This window comes from Aulostomus chinensis, chromosome 8 (genome assembly GCF_037954235.1).
Source record: "Aulostomus chinensis isolate RoL2024-O1b breed Wild chromosome 8, RoL_Achi_v1.0, whole genome shotgun sequence".
NCBI lineage: Eukaryota > Metazoa > Chordata > Actinopteri > Syngnathiformes > Aulostomidae > Aulostomus > Aulostomus chinensis.
This window is the reverse complement of record NC_141327.1, coordinates 6,817,053-6,844,164: the sequence shown is the minus strand read 5'-3', so window position 1 is coordinate 6,844,164 and position 27,112 is coordinate 6,817,053. Positions and strand designations below refer to the sequence as shown.

Genomic DNA, 27,112 nt, shown 5'->3' with positions numbered 1-27,112 from the left:
TGCTTTGCTCTGTTGCCCCTGAAACCAATGCTTCCCCAAAGTGTTTTTTTTTTTTTTTTTTTTTTTAACTTTTAAGTACTCAGAAACAGGTGTCCTGAGGTTGGAGATGTTTTCCAGTCCTGTATTGATAGTGCAGAAAGAGTCAGCCATGTATATTTTACTTGAAGCTAATAGTAACAAACTACAAGAAAAAGCAAGAGTCACAAAAAAAAAACGTGTAATTGCATCATCAGGTGTAATCATCTTTTCTTTATAAGATATGGAATTGTGTTGGTTCGCAGTAAGTACAAACCCTCTCAATTTAATTTCATCCATTTGTATTCCCACTACTTTTATTTGACCAAGCTGACTGAAATCATGAAAACGTCTTTCTGGATATATATATTTTGACTCCTCACATTCAAAAATTCAATGCAATCAGGCAAACCGTACAGGCAGAGAAAAACTGAGAACTACAGTACGGTGTAGTACTGATAAAACAGTAATGCTACACTTCCACCAATGCGTCTGAAATATCCAATATACGAATGCTTGTGCTTCACAGAAAGAAGCATTAGACAAGGACTGGACACAGTTAAAACAGTAAAAAGAAGTGAAAACACAATTTCTTAGAAGAGGATGTTATACATTTATTATTGAACCAGCTTTTGAAATCCAAAAGACGAGGTAAGGGATTAAAAAAATCATTGCACTACTTAATAAAGTATAACTAGTAATAACTCTCATACAAAATGTACAAATGTTTGTTAAAAATTTTCATATCATCATAACAGGCCTTCAAATGATTTTGGTTACAGATATAATACATAATGAAACCACCAAGACACCACTGAATGAGTTTCATAGAGTAAGTCAGCAAAACACCCAAACAACTTTCATGGAAAAAGATTAGTAAAATAACTCGGTAAGAACATTTCATACTTGTTGTGCCTTTCTCTGAAAAGACAAAGTGGGACTGAGGTAATTGCTAGTGTACCAAGCAACACAAAACTGTCCAACATGACATGATGGATGCATACAGTCATTTTTAGAACCTTTAACCCCAAGGAAAATATATTTAATTTCCCTCCATTAGCATCGGCATAACCTTTGTATAGACAACACTTAAGAACAGCTTTGTCTGATGCAGTAATATTGTGCAGTCATAACAGGAAGAAATCAACTTTGAAAAAAGGCATCCTTGCCGGCGCCTTGCTGAAAGTCCCACAACACAGTTTCGTCCCTGCAGGGCTGATGTTTAACTGTCATATTGATACAAAATACCAACTAAGTTGTGCTGTGAGAATATTAAAAGATAAAAGCGATATTTCATCCAAAAAGTGTAATTTGCTTTTCAGTGACTCAACTAAAAAAACAAACAAACTTTTATTCCACTCTGAATGACTTCTTGGCGAAATCAGAGGACAGAAAACATCAGGCCCTGATATGCAGCATGAAACTAATTGGAGACTGACTAAAAAGAGGAAAAAAATTCCCACAACATCAATTTGTACTCTAAGCAGTGACGACACCTCTGGTTCAGTGCAAGCATCAATAAGCAAGATTAAGTTCAACTGAGTGTACAAGCTGGTCACTGTCCACACTCGTTCATTACTGCACCAATCTGCAAGTGTTTGTTTGTTTTTAACTAAAATGAAAGCTGATTACTCAAAATATGACAGCGTAAAGAAAACCCGGATTTTACTGGATGCTTTCAATACTTTGTAAACATGTCGGACAGGTTTTTTTTGTTTGTCAGTTTCCATCATTTTCCAGGAAAAAAATAGGTGGCTTGAGTTTTCAGAATTCTGGACTCACTAAAAAGTCATGCACAGGGGAAATTGTGTTTGTGAATATTTGAAAGGCAAAGCATAATTCTGGGTGAATTATCATTTTAATGTGCTGGTACACTGTAAGTACTCAACGCAACCCTGTAGGGCTATTTAATGCATTTCAAAGTAGTTAAAAATAGTACATTTAGATGGCAAAAATATCACAGGTATATTTGCCAATACGGTTTAAAAAGCTGCTTGTGTACAACACGTCAACAGAAACACAATTTCAAAACCTTATTCCCATGTGACTGAAACATTTTGGTCACATTTTCAATTAACAAATATTTGGCACCATCCCAGGCGGCTCTGAAAGATGCAGCTGTATTCACATGATGTGCCTAGACAGAGAAATGCAGTCCTGATCTTTTTCCTTTAAGCTAGGAAAAACCTGTATCACGATGAAGCCTCCAATCATATACGCTGTGACAAAAACAATGTTGATGGGTAGACATTGACTGAAGAAGTCAAGCTTGTGCAGTGTGTTATAAATGTAAGACTAAGACTCAAAAAACAATGTGAAACAAGTTCATCAAATTCTCTAGAAGACTTCCTGGTCCAAAAGTTAAGATTGTTTATTTTGGTTTCTGAAAACACACATCCTAGAATAACTCTGAATTGTTGGGTGGCCTCACAAACAGTCTGAAGTTATCCTTAACCTCAAGCGAGTAGAAATCAATCTGATGCACTGTACCACATGCACTGTATAAATATCACAGGCAACACGCACACACAGACTCTTATATAGAGAAAATAAAGTATATATTTCACTGTTGCATTTTGTTTCACACCATACAGACTGCTCTCACACACAGGAATGCTGCAAATACAGAGTCAAAAAATATATTGTGAGTCTGGAAAAGGACAGTTCCTGTAAGCAACAATGGGAGACCTTCTTCAATGCCAGAATAATACCAGTGAACTTATCTTTGGACTGCCTATTTTCCCTCGCGATTTGTTGGCTATGCTGAAGCCTTTCAAACAGGTCTTTTCCTGTCCATCAAGTGGAAGACTAAACGGAATGCATCAGTTTGGAAGGGCTGAAAATGAGTTTGAAACAATTCTTGTACTTATGTCTGCTGTGTGTTTCAAATGTCATTCATGGATATGAGTCACCATGAGTAGAAGGCAGAGTCATATGGGGGCCTCATGGTCCATGTACAGACAATCAAAGAAAACACCCTAAATGCTGTGGAGTGAAGGACTAAGGAGTGCTGGTCCCATGACGTTTGAGTGTTTGATATAAGGAGAGAAGTTCATGGTTTGGTTGGTGCAACAAGAATAGAGTGAAGGATTGCAGGTGTTGATCTGGGTAGGAGGTCACTCAGAATCCCGCTGGACCTCAGAGGCATCAGCTCGACAGATTGGACAGGTACGGTTCGCCTGGAAGGAAAATTAGATGATCGTTAACAATTATACCTTAAATATTCAAATATTGCTGGTACCTGTTATTATATCATAGATTCTTCCTGAATTCAGATTCAGAATCATTCATTTTACAGAGTGATCTAATGATGTGGCTCTCTGTAGCTCTCAAACCTATGCAAAAGTAAATTAAACCCTAGAAGTTTGTAAGCTGAACCAACTCCTTGCCTGCCCTACCTCCAGCACACCACTGACACCAAGGGCCCTATTGTAACCATAGCACAAGCAATCAAGCTTGTTTCAAGCTGGCTAAAATGACGTTTTCACACCAAGTGCCCTTTAACTAGCAAATAAGCTTGCGTTGTGCCTGTGCTGGCAGGTGCTTAAGTATATGAATGAGCCATGGTCTGGTGCAACCAAGGCACATTGTTATTTAGGGACACCAGAAATTTGTTTGTACCTGACACCAAGAAGAGGCTGCTCTTTGGTCAACAGTGTTATGTGTGAAGTGGTGGTATAATGGCTGCCCTAAACAGATTAACAACTTTGCAGTGCGGTTATATTGATACCAACAATGTGAAAATACTGGCTGCCACCGGCTCGCCTTCTTCACCTCCGATGGCTTTAGTGGATGCCTGCTGCTCCCTTATATAAACATAAAACGTGAGGGTGCCTTCACCTAACACACGAGGAGGTGTGTTTCTTCAGATTAGAAGCTCTCGCTTCTACCGAGTTGAAAAGCATGCACCACCAAAAACAGCTACACACTAGGTCCTTGCTCAACCTGGGCTTTGAAGGGAATGACATGTAGCACTCAGACTGGATCAATTGTTGTCACACCCAAAACACACTAATGAATAATTAGGTGTATAAGACTGCCTCTTTGCTATGTGGTTTGTGCTCTAATTAAACACCCTCTAAATACCAAAAAGAGGATTAAGACATCCGAAACACTTGGCGTGATCCGCCAACCACATGGTTAAGTAGATCACTTAAATAGGCCCGAGGTTTGCATTGGAAGGGGTGGCATGGCTCGGAGGTAGAGTGGCCATCTAGCAACTGAAGGGTCACTGGTTCAATCCTCACCCCCCCCGGTGACCATGCAAGATACTGAGCCCCTAATTGCTCCTGACGGCCCTGCGATGGACTGGCAACCCATCCAAGGTGAACCCCACCTCTCGCACAACGTCAGCTGGGATAGGCTCCAGCCCTCACTCGACCTTTAACGAATAAGTGGTATTGATAATGGTTGGATGGCTGGATGGTTTACATTGGTGAAGAATGAATATGACCGTATGTCTCACATCCAAAACCATGCTTCCTGCATGAATTCTAAATCAGTTTCTGGTGTGATACATTTAAACTGCAAATACCTGAACACATCTACTCACCTTAAGCCACTTGTCTACACACTTGGCATGGAACTCATGATTGCAGGGCAAGACCCTTAAGAGCTGGCGAGACTCAAAGTCACACATACACACCACACATCTGTAAGACAAAGCAGGGTTGGTCCCATTTTACAATGTCTGTTGCAGAAATATCTAAATCAAACAACCACACATTGGACAAAAGCACTACTTAAATCAGAAATGTACTCACAGTGTCTGCTCAGACTGATGGTTGTTGGGGTTGAACCTATATGATGGAAGCTGTTCTATATCTGCCTTAGTCAGACCGCGTGGTTTGGCCTCACCAAGACGCTCCGCCAGGTTCAAAAGGGCCTGGAATTTCATACAGACAGGTTAAGAAGACTGATCCTGATAAGGTAAGGCAGAGGGATCCATAATTCAAGTGCTAATAATTACCAAAAATGGCATGCAACAATAGGATTTATAAAAAATGTGCAGTTATAAACAAGACCAAAGGTCAGGTGTTAATGCAATGCACAACCATGAGCTAGCATTATCTTTGGTTTAGTGTTGTGACAGTAGTTTGCACTACCTCATAGTTCTCCACCTCTCCGTCATCAACATCCAGCTCTAAACTGATTGTGGGAGCTACATTTGGGGGGACTGGAAGCATGGACCTAGTTGAAGACAAGAAACACACTATTTGGTCTTGCATTTGTTAACGAGACATTCTTCAATCCAGCACTGATTACCCTAATTATTTCCCACATATACCAGGTAAAAAACACTCACAAGAAGTAAGGCAGGAAGCTGGGGTGGTAGGGGGAAGGGGGCACAGCCTGCTGAGACCGGTAACGGCGGCCAGTAAATCGCCGGGGCATGAAGTGTGGGTAGGGCTGCGAAAGATGGAATGGAGAAAGGAAAATTTATTGCACCATTTTTATCACAATCACACAGTAAAATGCCAACAAATGTATCATTCAGTGGCAGTATTCACCACTGTAAAGAGCTCCGGCGACAGGGGGTCATGATGCGAGAGGAACTGGAGTGGTGTGGAGGGTGGAAGTGTGGAAGGAGGCTGGTGGTGATGATGGTGGTGGTGGTGGGTGTAGCTAAAGCCTCCACCAACTGAAAGCTGCTCTCCAAGGAGTTCAACCTCATTTTCAATCCTCTGTAAAGGCTGGAAAAAATACGTACATTATCATTAATGACACATAAATTAAGGTGATCAAACAAGGTAGGGCAGAAAGTTTAAATTTGATATTTAAATTTTGTATGTGGTGTAAAATCTCAATTATGTTACATTTACAAAAATTGTCAGTACACGTTTGACATGATGAAAAATGTTCTAGGACAACCATATTTGGTAACTGGCTCAGTGCATCGTAAAGAAAAACAACCTTGCATACCAAAGTAAATGATACACATACCGATCGAGGCTGTTGCGTCTGGAAAGGCAAGAACTGTCCATGTGTGTGAAGGTGCGGTGGGTGATGAGAGATGTGGGGTGGGGGGGGGAGCAAGAACTGAGGGTCACTGGACAGCAGTGAGGGAAAGGCATAGGGCACTGGTAAATGTTGCATTGAACATGCCTGGAGCATCTGGAAAGAGAAGAGATTGGAAAATAGGTACAAGACAAAGCAGAAAATGTTGGTGGTATGTTTTCTCTCTGTGGAGGTTGTAATGTGCGATGTCTTGCCACAAGGTGGCAAGCCTCTACTGTGAGAATTAACAGGCCATCTCAAGGAGGAGAATGTTCTACGGGTCCTCCACTGCTTTTGTCCCACTTGAGCACATTCCTTTTCTTTAGGATGCATAGGAAAGACTGTACAGCACAAAGTGTACTTGTGGCAAACAAACCAACCCACACACACTCACACTGACGACACACTGTTATGTTGTTCTTACCGGGTGGTAGTGTTGTCCAGTGCTGAAGACCACACTGCAGGCAGGGACATGTTGTGAGGAACAGGTTGGGGGAAGGTGCTGACTGCTACAAAGAGGTGCTGTGAGGCCATGAGGAGCCACTGGGGTCACAGTGTAGGAGACTGGTACACTGCCCTGCTGGAGCTGGAGACAAATTACAATGCGGTTCGGATGAATTCGAAACAGAAGCGAGCTGGGCTGGCAAACTCTCAACAAATCAGGAATCTTGAAAGCTAGAAGCTAAGAAAGTTAACACTCCCTACCAATTTAGCGTCCCCACTACTTTCAAACATACAACCTGACACACACACATTCCTTTCTAAGCATCATGACATGTAATTCAACCATACCTGCTCATGCAGGTCCATGACCATGGCTCCTTGTTGCTGTTGTGTTGCATGATGTTGTTGTTGATGATGGTGATGATGGTGGTGATGGTGGTGGTGTGCTGCCGGGTGCATGAGCTGTGGGGACAAGGTGGGGGGGTGGAAAGCCCGGGGCTCCTCTGAACCTGCTCCCCCATTTCCATGAGTTGGGGGCTGACCGTAGGCACTGGGGGTATGTGTTGGGTATGGCTGATGTGTTGTAGGATGTGGGTTGTGGTGGTAGTTTTCATCCTGGAGCTCAGAGGGTGATAGGCGAGGTGCAGGGCCTTGGGTGGAGGGGTGATGATGGGGTGGCAAGTGACGAGTGGGTCTGGAGAGACGACCACGCTGACGCCTTGCTGGGGGGCTGGGGGGGATACAGATGTTGAATTTGAGAACCTACGTAAACATATGAGAAACAGCATATATAAATCAAGGAACAGCTTTACCTGCGTCTGTGCCGTGCAGGGGTTAGGCATCTCTCCTGATGGTAGAGGGTGTGGGGGTGAGGTGGCCTCCGACTTGGGGGTCCCGACTCCCATGGGCGGATGGGGGGAGAAGGCGTAGATGGTGGGGGAGCAGATGAGGTTAGCTGTTCCAAGACTGACTGACTGGCCAGCCTCTGGCGCTTTGGACTGGGGCTTTCCTCGCTCTGAAGAGGGAGGGGTGGAAAAGTGGAGGAGGACAGAGGGGATGTATCGTGTTTAGTGACCCATCGCACTGGTATCAAATAAATCAATTTCTCTGTGCTCTATAGTGTCTCTGGCCTACAATCCATACCACTGCATTACATGTTCCTTTGTGAAACATGGCATTTCCTGTGTGTGTTCTTACATGTCTTATATGTACAGTAGGTGTGTTGATGTGTGCGAAAGAGAGATTATTACACCATCAGTCCTCCGAGATCCTCAGGGTTCAAAGTCACTTCCTCTTGTATAGAGGAAATTCAAACACAAGACAAGCGTTCACAGGCCCATATGCGAGTCATGCACACACACCCTTGACTGGAAGGCTTGATAAATACTTTGTAACACTGCCAATGATACACACATACGCAACATGTAGTCATCCAGGTTTGGATCGACTATGCTCTGTGCCGATCCTACAAACTCATCAGTGAGTCACTGCACTTACTGTCAGGCAGTGACTCTAACACTTGGCACTCAGTGAGGCAAGAACGCACACGCTTGTGTGTCAACCTTTACTCATTCTCCCATATGTGCAGTTGTGACAGGAACAGAGCAGAAATACTTCATTACTTTATCAATGAGCTCAAAATTATTTTTGAGCATCTGTTCTCTTGACAACTTAGTGGTGGCTACTTTAGTACTTTACTACTTGGTGGGCTTCACAGTCTTAAATGGATTTTTTTATGTCTAATTACCAATTAATTGTACTTCAAAATATTTTGTATTTCATTATGGAGGTCCAACCGATGACTATGACTTACTATCTTTGACTTAAATAACTTGTGATGAGAGAAATTCACTCTGGGACTAAGAAACTACTCTTGAATGCTTTCGCTGAAGTACAAATGCTTAGTATATTTCATATGTGAACGTAAGCTTTGGACAAGGACCATGATGGAGAGAGCTTTCTCCTTACATCCATGGCTAAACCCCCGAGCACTGTAACACTCCACTGCTTCAGTGGACAGTATATGTACACTTATACTACTTTCACTTATCTCTGAAAAGGAAACTATACTTCCATTTAAAAATTATGCTAAATTGTCATCTCAACAACCCCACCCCTTACTTGCTGATCCATGCTTCATCCTACCTACCCTCTTTGCGGGAGAGGAACGTCGTTAGAATAGGATAAAAATGACTCAGCGGCTGTGACTTTTAACACACACACAAACAAAGCTCAGCAACCTTGAGAGCAGTGTGATAGCTAACAGGAAACAGCTGGAGAGCAGGCTTCAGAGACACACACACAAACAGTTATGGAAATGCCTGCAGACAAGTGCCAGTCCAGTCACACATCGACAGCTGCCACTGTTTGAGTTCTACAGCATATAAAGAACAATAACTACTAAAGACTTCGTTCTTACAAACCTGAATATGTATTTCAACTTAAGGGCTGCCCTGTAATGACTATCACTCTCTCGTGCCACATGATTTGACCTGAGCTCAGCCAGCTTTAGAAAAGACAAACAATGACTTCTTCTTGACCTGGGTTGACGACATGATAGGAAAGAAGTGAGTGAAGGCAAGAGAAAGGGAGAGGAAAAATGCAGTAGTGTTAATGAGTGTGGCCGGGCAGAGTCTGGAGAGGGATGAGGCTTAAAGGAGCCTTAAGGCACACCAGACCTTAAATGACAGAGCAAATTTGGGTCCCAGTGAGGGGCTACACACATCACTCGTCTGAATTTTATCTCCATACATATTTTTGTTACCAGTGAGTATCCAAACCCCTTCAAAGCATCATCCTGGGTATTTAAAATTTCAATTACTTTGAAATTGAGGCTGAACAAAGAAACAAGCTGGAGAGTACACATGCTATCAATGCCCTACAGAAGATGAAGGGCACCAGCAATCCTCCCCCCACCCTGAAACCTCACCATTTCACTCAGTACCAACCCCCTCTCTCCTGACCCCGCAAACTCTACCAACCTCGCCCCAACCACAAAACCCTTGGGACATCTACTGTGCCCATTTTCATTTCTAAACCAGCCTCTTCCATCCCATGCTTGACACATTTCCTCTTTCCCCCTGTGACACACATACACACACCTCCTTCTCCCACCCCTTCTATCCGTCAGATAAGATGAACCCCTCTACAGTCCCCTTCTCCTTTTAAACCCACCCCCTTTTTTCTATGTCTGTTTGTCCAGTCCAAGACTCTGGTCTAAAATCTGAGGGGACATGAAAAGAGGATCTTAGTCAGGACACACACATACAGTCTGTCTTAACGCATGTACACTATTGCCCATTACTATGAAAGTTTGATGGGCCTGTCTAACCACATTAGGGGAAAGGAGGGAGGCTGTGTCAGACAAAGGAGTGTGTGTGTGTGTGTGTGTGTGTGTGTGTTGTGTTCTTGCAATTTGACTTAATGTGTTTCAAGAGAATGCTTATTACGAACACACAAACATCGAAGTCTGATGTGTTTCTACTAAAACCAGAAAGCCAGTATATTTGCAGAAAAAAAACCTGCTGACTGCTACAAAAGCTCGAAACACACCGTGACTTCCAGCGAGGCCCAGAAACATTGTGAACTGCACTATGGCTGATATTACAGCACATTCTGCAATGCTCGCCTTGCAGGGACCACACACACTCCTTTTCACTCTATCCACATGCAGTGAGAGCAAACACAAGGCAGGACAGATATCGTCAAGCAGGAGAACAGTCACACCCTACCATGTTGAATTTGACTCTATGTCCACACTTGCTTACATAGAGCAGCTGTGGCCAGCAGCTACAGTGTCCTCCCTGTCATTGCTGTGAACCAAAATAAAGAGAGGGCTGAGCCCACAGGATGCATGCAAACACACACCTAAGAAATAGCACCAAAGCCAGTTTCTGCCTCAGGTTCCTCTAATAACAGTCCATGGGTGTGGATACCACACATTGAACAAATACGGCCATTTGCTCTTGCAGATTCATTAATATTTGGAGACGTTCTTCCAACAAACACTTCTCCCTCCCTCCCCCACTTATTTTCTTTCCATCAACGTGATTTCAAAGCTCATTTTGTTTCCTCTGCCACTGTTCCTCCCTTCCTTCCCCTCCTTCCCTCACTTCTCCCTCCATTTCTCACACTCTAACCAAGTCCCACAGCTGGAGGTGAAATCATTAGCAATACCCCCTCCTTGTTTTTGTCCTTCCTCTCCCTCCCACCCCTATCTCCCTCCAAGCTTTCAGCAACACCTTCCTCAGCATCCTGGCACCCCTCCTCTCTTTCTCCACAGAACTGCACTTGATCTTCATGCTTTAACCCAGGCCTTCACTCATAGGTATGACTTTGATTTCTGAAGTACCCTTCTATACTCTAAATTGTATCTGAAACACAGATGCTCATTTCTAGACATTTCTAAAGTTTTGTGAACATAAATGCCATAAAGCTGTGTAGCTTACCTTATCACTCTCCTCTCCATAGGCATGATCTGGGTGGCAGTGGTAAGACCCACCTGAGGCCCCTAAAAAAAGAGAGTGAAAGAACAGAATATATCAAAAGGGTCACGACAAACATGTTGCAACATAAGTTAGATTTTATCATGTTGTTCACGATCCAACACAAAGAATTGATGCAACACTGATAGTCACTGTGGGGAGTCCCCCGTTTATCTCCACGAGAGTGCTTTTAATCCCTTTGTTGTTATTGTTTCCATGCAACTTGACTTTAATACACAAAGGCAAAAAACAACATTTGTGAGGAGGGGTACTGACCATGTACAGCACAAAAGTGATCAAAACACATATGGGATACTCTTGTCTCACATTCGAGACAGTAGATGAACACACACACACATACACACACACACACACACAAAATCCAGGATTAAAGAAGCTTTCTAATGATACTGCTACTTGCATCAAAACTAACACTTACTCTTTTGTTTTTCCCACAATCCTTTCATCTTTTTATTGTCTGCAATTTATTCTGGCTTTTGCTTCCCTTTCTCATAGGCAAGTCTTCAGCTGGGGACGTCCTCATCACAGATGGTGGCAATGGTATACATTCCAAGGGTACAGACTCCCAAGGGCACTCCAGACAAGGCTACCTTTACGATAGAGATTAAGTACGCCTAAATAAAATGGAATAAATGCCCCCCCTTTTAAAAAAAAGCATTTTCACCTCACGACTTTTGTTTGCCGTTTTTTCTGCTGCTTAAAGCCTCCCTCTTTGAAGAAAAGCTGTGATTGACAACAAAGAAAAAAAAGGGGGGGGTCACCACTGCATTCCTCAATCCTTTTCTCTCATACTTGACTCCCTAGAGCAGTCAAAATAAATGCATTGAAAAGATTTAGGTACATAAAGCTTACATAAATGTAATGAAGACTAGCTAAAAGGCTATTTTCAAAGACATGATTTGTGACGAGCACTGCTCAACTCACTTGACTGTATAGCACTCTTCAGTACCTCACTCATTCAGTGATCACAATAGCCAAAACTCTAGCTCTCTCCCCAAATATGGTTTCACTTGCACAGAGTCAGAGAGTCCAGTAAATTGAGTCAGAGACGAGTCATTCAGTTGGAGTCACTCTATAGAGCTCAACACAGAAGCTAGAAAAGGGGTTTAATATGTTTCGATGACATCATGTCCTCTGTTGGACTAACAAAACTGCACACACAGTGCACATTACACACAGCACAGCCTCTATGCTGTGGCCCTCCAAGAAAGACAAATAGTGGATTTCGGCAAGTATACTTAAAATTTGTATCCATACAAATAACCAAAGAATATGGAAATCTTTAGAATGAGCACCTATTCAGACAATATTATCTTTAAGAAAACAAAAATTGAACAACTTGCATTTAGTATACAGATGCTAGCTTGAGGGTGAGGGCAATAGGGACTTATTATATCACAATATTTCAGAGACATTTGCAATAAAGCTATCCATGACAATAAAGAGAAGCCAAGTGGAAGTTTTCACCCTTTTCTGATAAACCACTCGCTTATTGCTGACTATCAAATTGATGTGCATCTCTTATCACAAGGAGGTGGCAGCAGCAATAACAGTGACACCGCATTATACTATACTGACATAGCATGAATCAAATTTCATTACACCCGCATATCCTAAAATATATATTTCCATTTCTAAACACACAGGCATGTGCGTTCTGGATATATCATCATTCAGCCAGAGTTTATATTATGATATGGCACTCTTCTCATCTCAAAATTTATACCAGTATTATTGTGAATGAAATGATATGGCACAGCCCTAGTACACAGGCTACCACTTGCCATTGCATCATTCAGGTCACATGCCAGCTCTGAACAGGGCCATTCGTCTTGAGCTGGTTTCACATATGCACTGCAAGCAACAACTTATCTAGACATTACCCAGAGGAGATGTATGTGAGAACACCAATGTCTCAATCAGTTGGACAGGGACAGATTTTCCCCAGCCAACTCCTTAGACAATAAGTTGTCCAAACTCAGTACATGGACTTTAATATTCACAGTGCTCAAGTGGTCATGTTGATTACTTTGTTGTGAAACCAGGACACAAAAAGGGTGAAGAAGAAGGGTCATTATAACAAAGATGTCAAGGAAAATATCCAACAGGAGAGATGACAACATTTAGGAACTTCTGCTGATACACCCAAGTGTAGAAGTCGCCAGACAAACTTTTTTGTGACCACATGATGAACTTCTGACAAAAAACAAAACTTAACTTTTAAAATTATCTTCTGTCTAATGCATGTCCCACCTAAGCATCACGTGCCAAAGCGGGTTTTTGTACCCGCATTTGCTCAGTATTAGGGCACATTCAAGCTTCCAGCAAAAACGGGTCTGAGCTCCCGCTGTGAGGGCGGCGTGCCTGTGTTTTTCTCTCTTGTGTCATTGCGCTGACAACATCATCATTACACATAAAAGTGCGCCGTGTCTAAAAAATGCGGCGATGTTCCCATAAATCACAGTGTCCCTTACGGTTCCAGAAATCTGCCTCAGTATCTCCTCTTCACCACAGATGACGAGCAGCTCGCGGACTTCATGATCTTGCCAGTGCGCTGCCATGATCAATAAAAATGATGTGCAAGATCGCCATACAAGTTGTTTATAAACACGGTCACACTTGTGCAGTTCACATCAGGGTTCCCCAATTGGTGGGAATTCCCAAGCATAGACTAATTCACTTAAAATCATACACATGTCAATTGTTTGGGGGAAAAAAAGGAGCGAAATAGAGTCTCGAGGACATCAACAAGAAGACTGATCTTATGGCAGTGGACCAAAACTTTATTGAGAGCTGAGCGAGCAGCTCTCGCAGCACAACCCATCCCAATTTTTTTTTCCCCCCGGAGCTTCCACAATGACAGCCTGACAGGCGGCACAGTGACAAAATCAGAATGCGACAGGAAGGTTGTGGGAAACCTGAGACAATGCAGGTTGCCTTTTTCACACTGCAGGCAAGCTGAGCCGAATTGAGCCGAGCCGCTAAACACCCAGGTCGCTTGGAGGGCCGGTGTACACGGGTCGAAATGCCAAGTGGACCCTTTCAGAGTGCCCAAACACTCGTGTTTATCCACGTTTTCGATGCGGTGTGAAAGGGACTCTAGTTGGTCAGGAGGAATCGGACATGAGAGGGGATAATACCAACTTCGCAACTTTTAAGGGTACTGACTGAATTGGTTTACACTCAATGACTCTGTATGAAATTCCAGTACTTGAATGCACCATGGCAACTATGAGAAAAGGGTGAGAAATAGAGAGGGCAAGACTTTCTGATTTGTCTAGGAATGCAACACACCATGAGTATGATTACATCACACCCTGCAGCTATTACAACAGAGAGCAATAATGGCTAGTCAAACGCAGTTGAACACACAGAAGCAACTGGTGAAACCCCAGATATATTTAAAAGCCAACAAATTCACAGTTCAATAGGCTAAAAGCTAACATTTCCAGCAGTAGTGTTAGCTGGTATTACTAGCAGCACACCCGCAGTTAGCAGGAGCGCTTGCAGATTGTCTGCAACCAGCGTCACAAGAGAGAATGTACCTGTGGATAATGACAACATAGCATCAACTTCACTGTGTGACTTGACAGGTAAATAGCTTGTTGTTTTTTTGTTTGTAATTTGTCTTTACAAACTCTTGCTTTGATTGACAATTCAGTGATTTAAACTGTCAACCCAACCTAGAGCTGCTCCCTTTAGCCTGGCTTGGGCCGCCTCACCCCACCAGAATCGATGAGTTTCCCAGAGTAAATGAGTAGGGATCGCTTCTATTTTGTGGAGTGTTCAAGGTTGAAAGTACAAAATATCTTTAATTCAGAAGTTTAGACTTATTTTTTGTATTAAATCTTTATTTCTCAAAAAAAAAGTACTGAAAGAAGGTAATGAATCGTTTCAAACGTGAATGGTACCAAACCCTTCACATTGACCAGTCCAGACATTATCTGGCCCTGATTCTAATGACATTGTCTGAGTTACTATGAGAAAACGGGGGGGGGGGATTGAAAGATGAGAACAGTGATAGGCGGAGAGTGTGAAGGGGGGTAGGGATGGAAACTGTCAGGGACAAGAAGAGTGCAAAGTGGAGGTGCAGAATTGGAGGACAAGGTTGAAAATACACATGAAAGGGTGAGGACTGAGGAGGAAAAGGGATACAGGAAAAGATAAAGAGGGGAGGAAAAAACACAAGGAAGAGGACTGGAAGGAGAGAACCTTGGAGGATGAGAGAACAGAGCAGGAGAGAATCGGATAGATAGCAGGGTGGGGGTTGTGGCTTCCCCTCTTGACTGCTATTGATTTTGTGTAAGCCTGGGAGTGCATCAGCTATTTCTATCCATTTCCTCCACCTCTCCTCCCTTTCTCATCCCTCTCTCCCCCCTCTGCACTCTGCTCAGACACCCTACTCGCACATCCTCCTCCTCCTCCTCCTCCTCACACTCTCCATCACTTCATCACCATCCCTCCCTGCCACCAATCCATTTCCCTATCTGCTGGCCTGCCCCTCTCCCATAATATTCCTGCCGCTTTATCTCACAGCATCCACATTTCCTCTTTTTCCCTATCGCATCATCACTGTCCGCGATCTCCATTGCCCCACTACATTGAACTACCTCTTCCTCTCTATTGCTGATACAGAACAAGGAGGGAGATAATTAGTAATTCGAGAGAGTTAACGGTTGATAGAAAAAAAAATTACTTCACCCATCACCAGCTTAATAGTTGGCAAAAAAGATCAACAGTAAACAGCGAGTTACAGCATGTCCACTAAACGTGTATAGGAATGCTATGCATGGGAATATGACAAACCCTCACATGTATGCATTTTCATATAACCCCACCTTCCAAACACGTCACAGCACACTTCACACTATTGCTTAAAGCAGAGTGGAGTAACAAAGTGGCATATGAGCTTAAAATAGGCCTGTATGCAACGCCAGACCAGCCATTACCTGATTCACACCCTCTAACACCCCTCCCATTTCATTGCCCTTCATTTATTTATCTTTCTCATTATCTTATTAACAGTTCTGTTAACTGCTGCAGTCTTTTATCAAGTTTGCGCCTTATGATTAATCCTTAAACCTGCTTATACATCCCAGTCTACCAAAATGAAAATGCATGTGAACTTATCATGTGTGCATGCAACAGTACTTAATACTTAACCGAATGTCAATTAACAGAAAGAACCCAAAAAAGTGACACATATTTTTGTTTTACGGCCCTTTCATTTCTTGCTCACTGTTCGGTTACTCCCCATGACCCTCCACTGATACTTCCTTGTCCGACCAATCACAATGAGCTTGACAAGCATTGTACATTTGAATTTGAGATTTAGAACTCATGCAAGCCATCTACTGCACTAGTTTATGTAGGCTGCAACTATCTATCTGACAATGACATCCTATTTAGTTCTACTGCAATCAACAGCACTTTCTAAAAACTATTACATGATTAGATTAGTAGCGACTGATGTTTCAGTCAACAGATCTTACCAAAATAATCAGTATTTCACATTTTTTCCCCTTACTTTACCTGTTGTGAGCTTCTTCACACTGCATCAACAGCAAATATACAGTGTCTTATTTCTCAATTTTCCATGTGTGCATACCTCAGAGACAGTCCCTTTTTTGATCACTCCCCACCAAGGCAATAGGTAAAAAAAAAAAAAAAGTATATCCAGTCAGTACAGGTGCATGGATATATACACGCGACACACATTTCAGCTTTTAATCCCCTCATCTCGAGGAAGAAATTCTTAATTCCCTCATTGCATTATAAATCAAAAGCCCACTAACAAGGATCTCCATCCATTTTCAGCTGCCTTCAGGCGAGAGGTGGGGTACACCCTGGACGGGTCACCAGTCCATTGCAGGGCCAACACATATAGACAGACAACCATTCATACTAACAGCCACACTTAATGGTCTATTAGGAGTCACCAATTAACCTCGTTCCCTCTTGCATGTCTTTGGACTGCGAGAGGAAGCTTGAGTACCCGGAGAGAACCCACGCAGGCACAGGAAGAACATGCAAATGCCACACAGACAGACCTTGTGCCTGGGCTGGGGCTGGGAGCCTGGGGTCGAACCCGGAACCTTCTTGCTGTGAGGCAACAGTACTAAACACTGCACCACCGTGCTGCCCCTGAACTTGGATCTCAACTCCTTTAAAATACACTGTTAGAAAAATTTGATTTATAGTGACACTGTGCATCAATACAATTTAAATGCCCACTATCACTCAAACAACATCTATAAAAAAGTGGCCAACTTTAAATTTTAAATTCAATACTTCCTAATTTTCATAGGTGTGATTGGCAAAGGACAAAAAAGTTGGAAAATATATGTGGCACCTACGATGACATTTTTAGCAACTTCTTTGCAGGCTACAATTATTTAGGGCCCATGTAAACCCTTCGCTGCTCTGCAACTTCTCCATCTGCTACGATATCCGAAATCACATACCTTGGCCTTGCTGTGACTCTTCTCCTGAAGCACTGCAGTTGGATTTACGTTTTCAATCTTTTATTCACTCCTGAAATCGTGTCATGCCATTTCTTATCATAATGACTAACTTAGACCATGTGTGCATCAGGGCTTAGTGCTGACTTATTACAAACTGGTAAAAGATGATAAGATGATAAAAATCATGCATGTTCTGCAGAGAAAGAAAGAGACCTTCTCAAGTCATTAGAAGATGCAAGCACAAAAGCAGCACATTGATTCATTCTGGCCCTAGCTGTGCCTTGATATTGCTCTCCTGACCTCCTCCCAATGGTCAAACTACTAACACTCACTCCATAAACAGCACATATACAACTGGGTTTTCCATGAGTGAAACACAATTTTAAATGTCAATGGAGCTATTGATCATGTTCATTCAATTGTAGGAAGCCAAAATCCATATCAACATTACATGAACTGTGCAGAGGTACTTTAACACCATGCAACTTTTCCTTGAAACGCGTGATCTAGCATAGACATGCCAAATGTATTTGACTATACATTAAATAAATTCCAGTTCTGAGCACACAAAGCATATGGAAGGACAGCTGAGAAGTAGATTATGCTAAATGTTGTTTGAACTAGGCGGCACGGTGGTGCAGTGGTTAGCACAGTCACCTCACAGCAAGAAGGTTCAGGGTTCATGTCCTGGCTTGGGCATGGGATCTTTCTGTGTGGAGTTTTCATGTTCTCCCTGTGCCTGCGTGGGTTCTCTCTGAGTACTCCAGCTTCCTCCCACAGTCCAAAGACATGCAAATGGAGACTAGACTCATCCTGGTAAGGGCTGCAGGGGGCTGGAGCTTATCCCAGCAGGTTTTAGGCAAGAGGCAGGGTACACCATGGAAAGGTCACTAGTCCATTGCAGGGCCAAGATACATAGACAGACAACCATTCACACTCATGGCCACGCCTATGGTCAATTTAGAGTATTCTATTGGCCAAGTCCCCAAAGAGAGAGAGACCACGAAGGCACAGGGAGAACATGCAAAGTCCACACAGAAAGATCCTGTGCCCGAGCAGGAACTCGAACCCAGAACCTTCTTGCTGTGTGCACCACCATGCCGCCCATACAAAAGATACAAAAGGGTAAAATCAAAATGTAAGTAAACAACTAAAAGCTAAGGTGGGATGAGACAGATTTTAACATTAAAAAAAACAAGTGGAGGTTGAAATAAGACTGGGAAGACTGGGAAGACAAAGAAAAGCAAGAGTTGGCCATGTTGCCAACTCTGCAATGGCCAAGTGTCGTAAATGCTTATAGGAGTTTTGAAGACAGCATCTCACTCATGGCATTCATGGGATTTCCTCTTTTGACAGCTCCAGTATCATCACATTAAGTGTGAAATTCACAAAATAATGTACTGTAATGGCTACATTTTTAAAAGTCAAACTTATGTAATATTCAATCATACTTTTCATCTCCTTATGGTCATCTAATTTGTTATGTCTATTATTTATATTTTAGGTTTATATGTTGTTTACGCTGCTTTAATTTACAAATACCCCTGATGTTTTTTCTTAATAGATAAGGCAGGTTTATTTATGGTGCTTTGCGGTTTTATGGGCATAGAATACATAAAACTAAGATATAAAGAAGATAATAAAAATGTACTTAAAAGAAAAAAACAGTCAGTGGTTACAATTAGTATATCTACCCTGGCTGAATTGTTTTTTTTCCTCCTTGTAGTATTTTCACAGCTTTTATTCACTGTATTTTTCAATACAATATCTTTGTACTTGGGGTTTTAGGTACCAAACAAATGAAGACTTATTTGCAAAATGTCAGTGTAACAGCACCATTATCTGCAAGCCAAGCACATAGTAACAAGGTATTCACAGATGCAGCCAAATGTTTATTCATTAAGTGAAAAAAAATCAGGCTAGTACTACTAATGACATTAGGGATGCACCGATCACCGGGCCAGGGACAGGAATCGGCCTGTTTTTTGGCGTGCCAGGCTTGACTGCTGACCAGTAATCAGTGTCACTTTGTTTCCAATTCCTTGCCAGGCATTTGCCACGGTGTGCCACTTCACCAGGAACAGTGGCAATTACAATGTGGATGGATGGGCCACCCATTTGCAAAACCCAAATCAGACAGGAAATCTCCACATGAATGGCACAATATATATATATCCAGTAAATTTTCAAAATAAAACATCATATGCATGCCTCCAATCGCAAAAACAGACCTAAAAACAATAACATATAAAACACATACAATACGTACACATGAAAGAAACACATAAATCAAGCGACAAAGACCAAATAGGCAGAATCTGTTAACACAACTGGGGGGCAACTGGAATTTGCAGCTGTGTGGAGGACCGGGCGTCCAGCAGCTCAGCCGGAAGGCAGTGCAACCATGCCTTGTGGAAATTCAGGGTCAGTGAGAAAGTTCTTTAGTGTGAATAATGAGTACATAAAGCTTACTGCAAGAGGAATATTTTCTGTAATAATGAAAAGTTCAATTGAAGGAAATTTGATATTTTTTTATATTCTGTCTAGTATAGCTATTGGACAGAAAATTGGAATCAGCAAAAATTAGTATTAGCAGGTCAAACCAAGGAAGCAGCCAAGAAAAACACAATTATTGCATCTCAAAATGACATGCATAAATAATCAAAAGATATGGGTTGTTGGCGAGCCCTACTGATTTGCGTGAGACTGATCGCATGCCGAATGCGCGCCCATTTCCTGTTGTGCATAGATTTGGTAAATGAGGGCCAATGTCCTGAGACAAACTGATACCTAGACTGAGATTTTCTTCCTCTGTACTTCAGTCATCAGTTGTAGTGCCTCTTAACCAATAATTTCCATCTCTCTGACTACAATTCACCCATTAAAGGCTGCACACTCTTCTGCTGTATGTGGGAGATGCGTGCATCCTCTGTGCTTTGCATACAAGAAAACTTGTGCTTTCCTTGTCTCCCAAAAGCCAATTTCCATTTAACTGGCTAACATTCTCCTTTTGCCTTTTAGAATTTGGCTCAGTTGCATACTCTCTTTTCCTCTGTGCCCCTAACCCTCCTAAAGCTCATGCACAGCACTTCCTGTTCAGTTCTTTAGCCCCCTCTTCCTGTCTCCCTATAGGCTTAAGGCTTTTTTTTTTTCGTAACCTTTGGCATTCATTCTCCCAGTCTGCCTTCAAAGTGTTTTTTTTCACAAACCAGATCAGAGCCCATCCTTTGGACCTGGGGCTAATGTGAGGTCACTTGCCTGTACCCTAAGGATTTTCCCTTGCTGACCAAAGTGACAGCGTAGTTGTTTATATGGAGGGATGAGGGGAACCCCTGCTACTTGGTGAACCAAACCTAAAAAGATTTTTTTTTTTTGCAGTCAACCCAGAGGGGTGGCCTAGGTGACAAGAGAAAGAAAAGTAAAAAAAAAAAACAGAGTGCATGTTTCCACTGCTGTTGCAAACAGAAGGACAGAGATGACAGGAACAAGTGGAGGGGAAAAGGTAGAGTGGCCTGAGTGTGTGTCCCTCTGCTGCTTTGGGCAATCCATTAAAACGATCCTTCCATTAGACCAATGTGAGGGAGGAGGCCACAGAAAATGGACCATTGGGGGTATGGAAAGGGCTGACTGATCTAAAGGGGAGGAAGAGATGAATGTGACAATAGAGGACATAACTGTGACACAGTTGGGCCAAAATCAGGATGGGATACCAACTGCTACAAATTGTGTTTTTATATAATTGGACAAATTTGGCAGCACTTAGAAGCATTTGGTGGACAGTTAGTCCTTCTACATTTCTGTCTCAGCTTCACAGACATGTTCAGAAGTCTTTTTTACCCCCAAATGTTAATTTCCCAACATGATAGGCAAAGCAAGCAAGTTGTTAATGAGATAGATTATCAAAAAGAAGAAAGTAAACATTTGTGTGTCACCAACTGTATGAGACAAGCATCAAAGGACAAGGCGCAAAGACAAAATGGGCTAAAAGAGTTTGAATAAACAACTAAGGACATGCGTTGAAGAATCCAGGATATCATTAGCTTTCCTGGCAGCACAGGTGACTAGCACAAGAATCTGTGTGTGTGTGTGTGTGTGTGTGTGTGTGTGTTTCTGGTGTTGGGAAGGGACAGTCAGCCAAATTCAAAGAGAATATTTCATTTTAAATTATTCCAAATAAGAGTTTCTGTAAAAAATAAAGAAACTGCTGTATGAATTCATTATATGATGTATTTTTGAGAACTACTAAAACAATGGAAATACAATACAATCATACTACCCACTGATCTGAACTATCCTATATGTCATAGTCAAGCTACTACGACAGTTTGGGTCATAGGTCACAGCACACCAATTAACTCTTCTCTACAACTAGTTAAATTTTCTCAACTGAAATAGTAAAACAGCCACACACACAAAAAAAAGGAATCAAAATATTACGTCTTCATCTTTCCATGACAAGGTTCTTGCTTTTGTGTCACACGAGAGGATTTCACTGATAACTAGTACATCCATACAACAAACTACATCAAACACATTGTTGGACAACCTATAGGTAGCAGGTCCAGAAGGAGTCATTTTAAGCTTATGTGTTCAGCAGCTGACTGCACGGTGGTGCAGTGGTTAGCACTGTGACCTCACAGCAAGAAGGTTCCGGGTTTGAGTTCCGGCTTGGGCACGGGATCTTTCTGTGTGGAGTTTGCATGTTCTCCCCATGCCTGCGTGGGTTCTCTCCGGGTACTCCGGCTTCCTCCCACCGTCCAAAGACATGCAATTTGGGGACTAGGCTGATTGATTCTCTAAATTGACCGTAAGTATGAATGTGAGTGTGAATGGTTGTTCGTCTCTGTATGTTGGCCCTGTGATGGACTGGCGACCTATCCAGGGTGTACCCCGCCTATCGCTCGTAGATGCTGGGATAGGCTCCAGCCCCCCCCCCCCCCCCCCCCCCGGCGACTCTTACTAGTAAGGAATAAGCGGAAGACGACGATGGATGGTGTTCAGCAGCTGTTTTCTTTTTTTTTTTTTTCTCTCACTCATCTCGACAGGTAATTCCAGTCTACACATACAATTGCTCACTCTCTCTGGCACACATCTTTACTAAATCTGTGGACCCAACAAGCCTCAACTGAGTTTGATATGTGTTTTCTCTTTCAAAGCCAAAATTACCCTATTTAGCATCGCAAGAAATAATAAAAAAGTATAATATTTTAACTTTCAGGTACTCTTGAACCAAACAGGTGTACCTGTTTTGTCCTGTAAAACAATTCTGATTAGTACTGGTACATTTCAATTGAAGTCATTTTATTACATGTGCGTTAATTTTCACCAAGTTGAAAATTTTCAAACCTTATCTACTCCTCACCTGTGTGATTTAATAATCAATTTTGTGTTTATTGACATAAAGTTAAAAACCATGAAACTGATTTGAATTTCACTGTGAAGTCGAATTGTCAGCCAAAGGAATGAACCCTGATGTAACCAAGTGGGGATGCATAATAAATTGGCACGTCATAGGTATATGCAGATATTGGCCACTTTTAATGTCATTATTGGACTGATTGTCCAGTTTAGCTTTTACCTCTTCGTCTTTGCTCATCACCATCAATCAGGAAACAATATAGTACATATATGACTTTTAGGCTCTTCCAAAAGTTGTGGAAATAAATGTTTCTTTTCAGATTTAAAATGTTTTTCAGTATGTGTGAAGTGTGAACAATATAAAAACTTAAGAGACATTATAAGTCAATTGTAGGAGATATCAGTAAAAAAAAAAGTCCTGTAGCTTGCATCTATGACTAAAATAATTTTAAGTGCTGTTTATCATTACTATGGTCTGACAAGCTTAGGTTGCTCAATAAGCAGTGAGACAGGTTTGGTAGTCTTTTCATTGCATGATCATTTGCTCTATTTTGTAGAATCCCCATGACTTGAGCAAAAAAATCACATGTAACGAATTTGAACTTAAGCTTCTATATGTGAATCGCTTTAAACCCTACACATTATGACATAGCCCGAATGCACCATACATCTCTTTTTACATTCTATTAATTTTGGTCAAAGTAACAGTTGATCAACCTTTATTACAAACTCACAAACTATTTAATTTGTTTCTGCTGCCTTTGTTTGAAGAACATGTAGAAACACAACACAGTTGCACAGAAGCCCTGTTGCTGACTTGCATTTTGGCCAGGTAATTGCAGAGTAAACCAGCAACACCAGTGCAGAAGAAGCCTATATACATTACATACTTTTTCATGCAGTGGTATAGAGTTGGCAAAATTACAAAAAAACAATTACGTTTATACCTGTACTAAAAATATAGACAAGAGCTTGCTTTACTAACCCCCCCCACACACACTGCGCTATGTATTTTGAACTCAACACCAGTGTGCACTGGTGTTTTAATTTGCAGTAGAGAACAAACAGATGTATAGCTTACCCTAGTGATTAATAAAAACTGAACCCATCTTTCTGATATGGAGTACAACATCCCAGCAGTCAATGGCCATGTCTGTTATAGAGGAAATGTCCAACGTTTAATATAACATGACATGTCCTATTCTGTCAGTTTGTCAGATCTCTTGGAAAAACAGTACACTTGCAAGACATTTACTTGAGTATGATTTCAGGCAATTTAAATTTGTTAATATACAAAATATTAAGTGATTCACACACCACCATTGCAGCATGTTTGGTCCCTTTGGAAAACCTGTCCTCATCATTAATAGTTAATGCCATCCACCCTCACACCCATTGGTTTAAAGACTGTGCCTAAAACATGCCATTGGGGGGAATAGGTCAGGAGGGGCTGATTTTAACTTCATACTGCTACTCCACATACAAAAATCCCTTGGATATCTTGGCAGCGCCTTCCTTAAATGTTCCTTTGAGGGTTTGAAGACACCATGCTCACCATACTGGGTTTGACAAAGAAGGGTCTGATCCACACTTTAAGCTTGTTACCTTGCTATATCAATATTTGTGTAGCTGACTAAAAGTAGACAAACCATAATGCCTTAAGATACACATTCAGGGTAAGTAACTACAGAGTGTCTCAATTTGTGTCAGACGCCCCCAGTCCACACAACAGATTGCTGTAGTTCATTTACCCACTTACTGAGTGTGCTAACAGTGAACCACAATCACACTGCACCATTGTGGCAAACACATATAACACCTCCTCTATTTAGAACACAACAAATGTGTTCACCCATACACAGGCTGAGATCCTAGGTAGAACATATTCACTTCTATGACTTCTGCTTGATGTCTATTCAAAGAGAAAAGTCTAATGAAATATATGATTCATCTAATAAGGCATGCTGTCAAAATGTGTGATAATGTCAAGTGGGGACATTCACCTGCTACCGGGATGCGGTGAGCTCCGGGAACTGAAGACAGCCTCTGGATGCCCGGAGAGGCGTTACTTCCTGGGGCTCGCTGCTGGTTTTCAAAGTGGCTGCCGTGTGTTCCGAGTGGAGCGCAGCCACTGGCCCCGTGCTGCTGTTGTGGATGTAGTTGCTGCTGTTGGTATTGGTGGTTAGATCCAATGACTCCACTGCCAGTAATCCCATTGCCATTCCCACCACTGTACTGCTGGTAATATCCAGAACGAGAACGCGATCGAGTCCTAGGTGGCTCCATGGCCATTTGGTGGGCGTGAAGGGGGTGGAAGAGAAAAGAGGAGGACGCCGCTGGGGACTGCGGCGGAGAGCTGTTGGTGGGTCCGGGCTGTACAAAGCCCCTAGCGCCGCTGTGGCTGTAACTATAGCCCCCGAGTCCTCTGCCCCCCTCCGCGCCCCCGTACTCTGTCCGCTCCGCCGACTCCGCCGCTCCCGCCTCGTCGAATAAATCAGTCCCTTTAGGGACAGGCTCCGGGGTGGAGGGCAGCCGGGGGCAAACTCGAGGCTCCTGAGTCGTTGGCTGTCCAGTGGCTGCGATTGGCATTTCCTTTCGGGGGATTTCCTCGGTTTCCTCTTTTCTGCGTTTTTCCACTCGTTTCCTCTCAAAGAAGACGCTTTTTACACACTGTTTCAAAAATTCAAAATTGAACAGTTGCTATTGGTTAAGTTGCACGATGGGTCACATTTATCACATAACTTAAACATAAAGGTTAGATATTAAGTTATTCGTGCGAATGTGAATGTTGCAACTTTCAAATTATGTTGGCTAACTCTACTTCCCCATCGAGTTTATCTATGTCGTTCCAGCCACTAAACAACGTTGTTTCATGAGATGTGCTCGACATCTCATGTTGATAACTAAACTTAACTACAGACACGGGTCTGCTCGTCGAGTAGAACATATTAGTAATCTGTTCTCACGGAACAGTAAAGTTAAAACGATACGCCTGAGCATAAAGTTCACAACAAACGAACGCAAATCCCAGCCATGATTCGCTAGCTCACATGAGGCTAATGTTGGGGGACATGCTAATATTAAATGCGTCAGTAAATAACGTTTATTTAACCTTATATCAATGGCATGGGCATAACTGGTTTATCGACTACTTTCCTTGACCCGTGTTTATGTCTCAACGGACTTTACAGCAACTTTGACCACTTTGACGACAATTTGAACTAGTTTAGCCAGTCTGCGTAATGTCGTTTGCTAGCTTGACAAGCCATACCAACCCCTCCTCCTCCACCGACCATCACAGAGAAAAATCCTGTTGTTAGCCTCCCACGCCTCGAATCCCTTTAAATTGCTCCTTTAATAACAATAAAACACAAAGGTGTTGAGTTTAAACTATCTAAACCTTATTTCATTGAATAAATTAGGGTTGCCGGTCCGGTTTGCCCACTGGAAGGGGCACACCAGAGAAACACAGGAAAAAGTGATCAATCTAAAATTACAAAGAAAGAACCTCGGCTAAATTTAACGCGATTTAAAGACAAGAGCCCGCCTCTGGGTGTACCGCTGAAACAAGGTCTAAATTCCGTGACTTGAGTAGTTTTACAGCGACTTACCTTCGATGTGCTCTTCTCGACTGTTCTCCTAACTCGAATCTGTCGAAAATATTATGAGCCCAGTGTGAGTGTATATGTGTGTGTGTGTGTGTGTGTGTGTGTGTGTGTGTGCTCTCAGTGTTCGCTCGGTGTCAGCGTGAAATGTGACAGACCGTCAACGCTCAAGTCGGATTTCACTAGACCTGTCCAATCAAACCCTGAAACTAGAGCGCGCTTACAGTTTTTTTTTTAATACACCATTAACTGGCAATAAAACAAAAGAAAATGCTATACATCAGGCATGGACGTGTGTTACTTTTATTCAGTTGATCATACGTTGAAGATTTATGCGTAGTATGAATACGATGTGCATCTGTCTTTGATTAATAATGCCTGTCAAATCAGAAGCTGTGGATAGCAGAGAGGCAGGCAAAAAGGGGCTTTAAATTATTTATTTACAAATACCAAGCCTACCCTTTGCATCTGTTTCCTCTAGAGTTGAAACTTCGCTGGAGATATAAGTATTCGCTGTGTTTCCAAAAGTTGTACATCATTTGACACCCTTTCATAAATCAAGTTAATTGTGTTACTCAAATATTTCTGCTTTACAAATTCTCGAAATGTTGACCCAGTATTTATCCATCCATGTATTCTCTATACCGCTTCTTCATTAAGAGTCGTGGGAGGTTTTAGAGCCTGTCTCAGCTGACATTGGGCGAGAGGCGGGGTACACCCTTGA

General features: G+C 42.2%; 1 protein-coding gene across 1 annotated transcript; it reads right to left on the bottom strand.

Moving 5' to 3' along the window:
* Positions 1 to 640: 640 nt before the first annotated feature.
* rnf38 (ring finger protein 38) lies at positions 641 to 26,525 on the bottom strand. The gene is made up of 13 exons (XM_086210655.1): positions 26,395 to 26,525; positions 24,787 to 25,453; positions 10,905 to 10,966; positions 7,269 to 7,471; positions 6,805 to 7,186; positions 6,437 to 6,598; positions 5,959 to 6,129; positions 5,526 to 5,708; positions 5,321 to 5,424; positions 5,121 to 5,205; positions 4,779 to 4,900; positions 4,568 to 4,667; positions 641 to 3,194 (listed from the first exon to the last, which is right to left on the bottom strand). Exons 2-13 carry the CDS (start codon positions 25,370 to 25,372, stop codon positions 3,132 to 3,134), a joined length of 2,223 nt encoding a protein of 740 aa, XP_086066781.1. The 5' UTR covers positions 25,373 to 25,453; positions 26,395 to 26,525; the 3' UTR covers positions 641 to 3,131.
* Between the last annotated feature and the right edge of the window lie 587 nt (positions 26,526 to 27,112).

Excerpts from the sequence above, each read along its gene's own strand:
- rnf38 (XM_086210655.1), bottom strand. The coding sequence starts at position 25,372 with ATGCCAATCGCAGCCACTGGACAGCCAACGACTCAGGAGCCTCGAGTT. Across the intron at positions 5,425-5,525 it reads CGCCGGAGCTCTTTACAGTG|CCCTACCCACACTTCATGCC; the intron begins GTGAATACTGCC and ends CATCTTTCGCAG. Across the intron at positions 5,206-5,320 it reads AGCTTCCTGCCTTACTTCTT|GTCCATGCTTCCAGTCCCCC; the intron begins GTGAGTGTTTTT and ends GTCTTCAACTAG.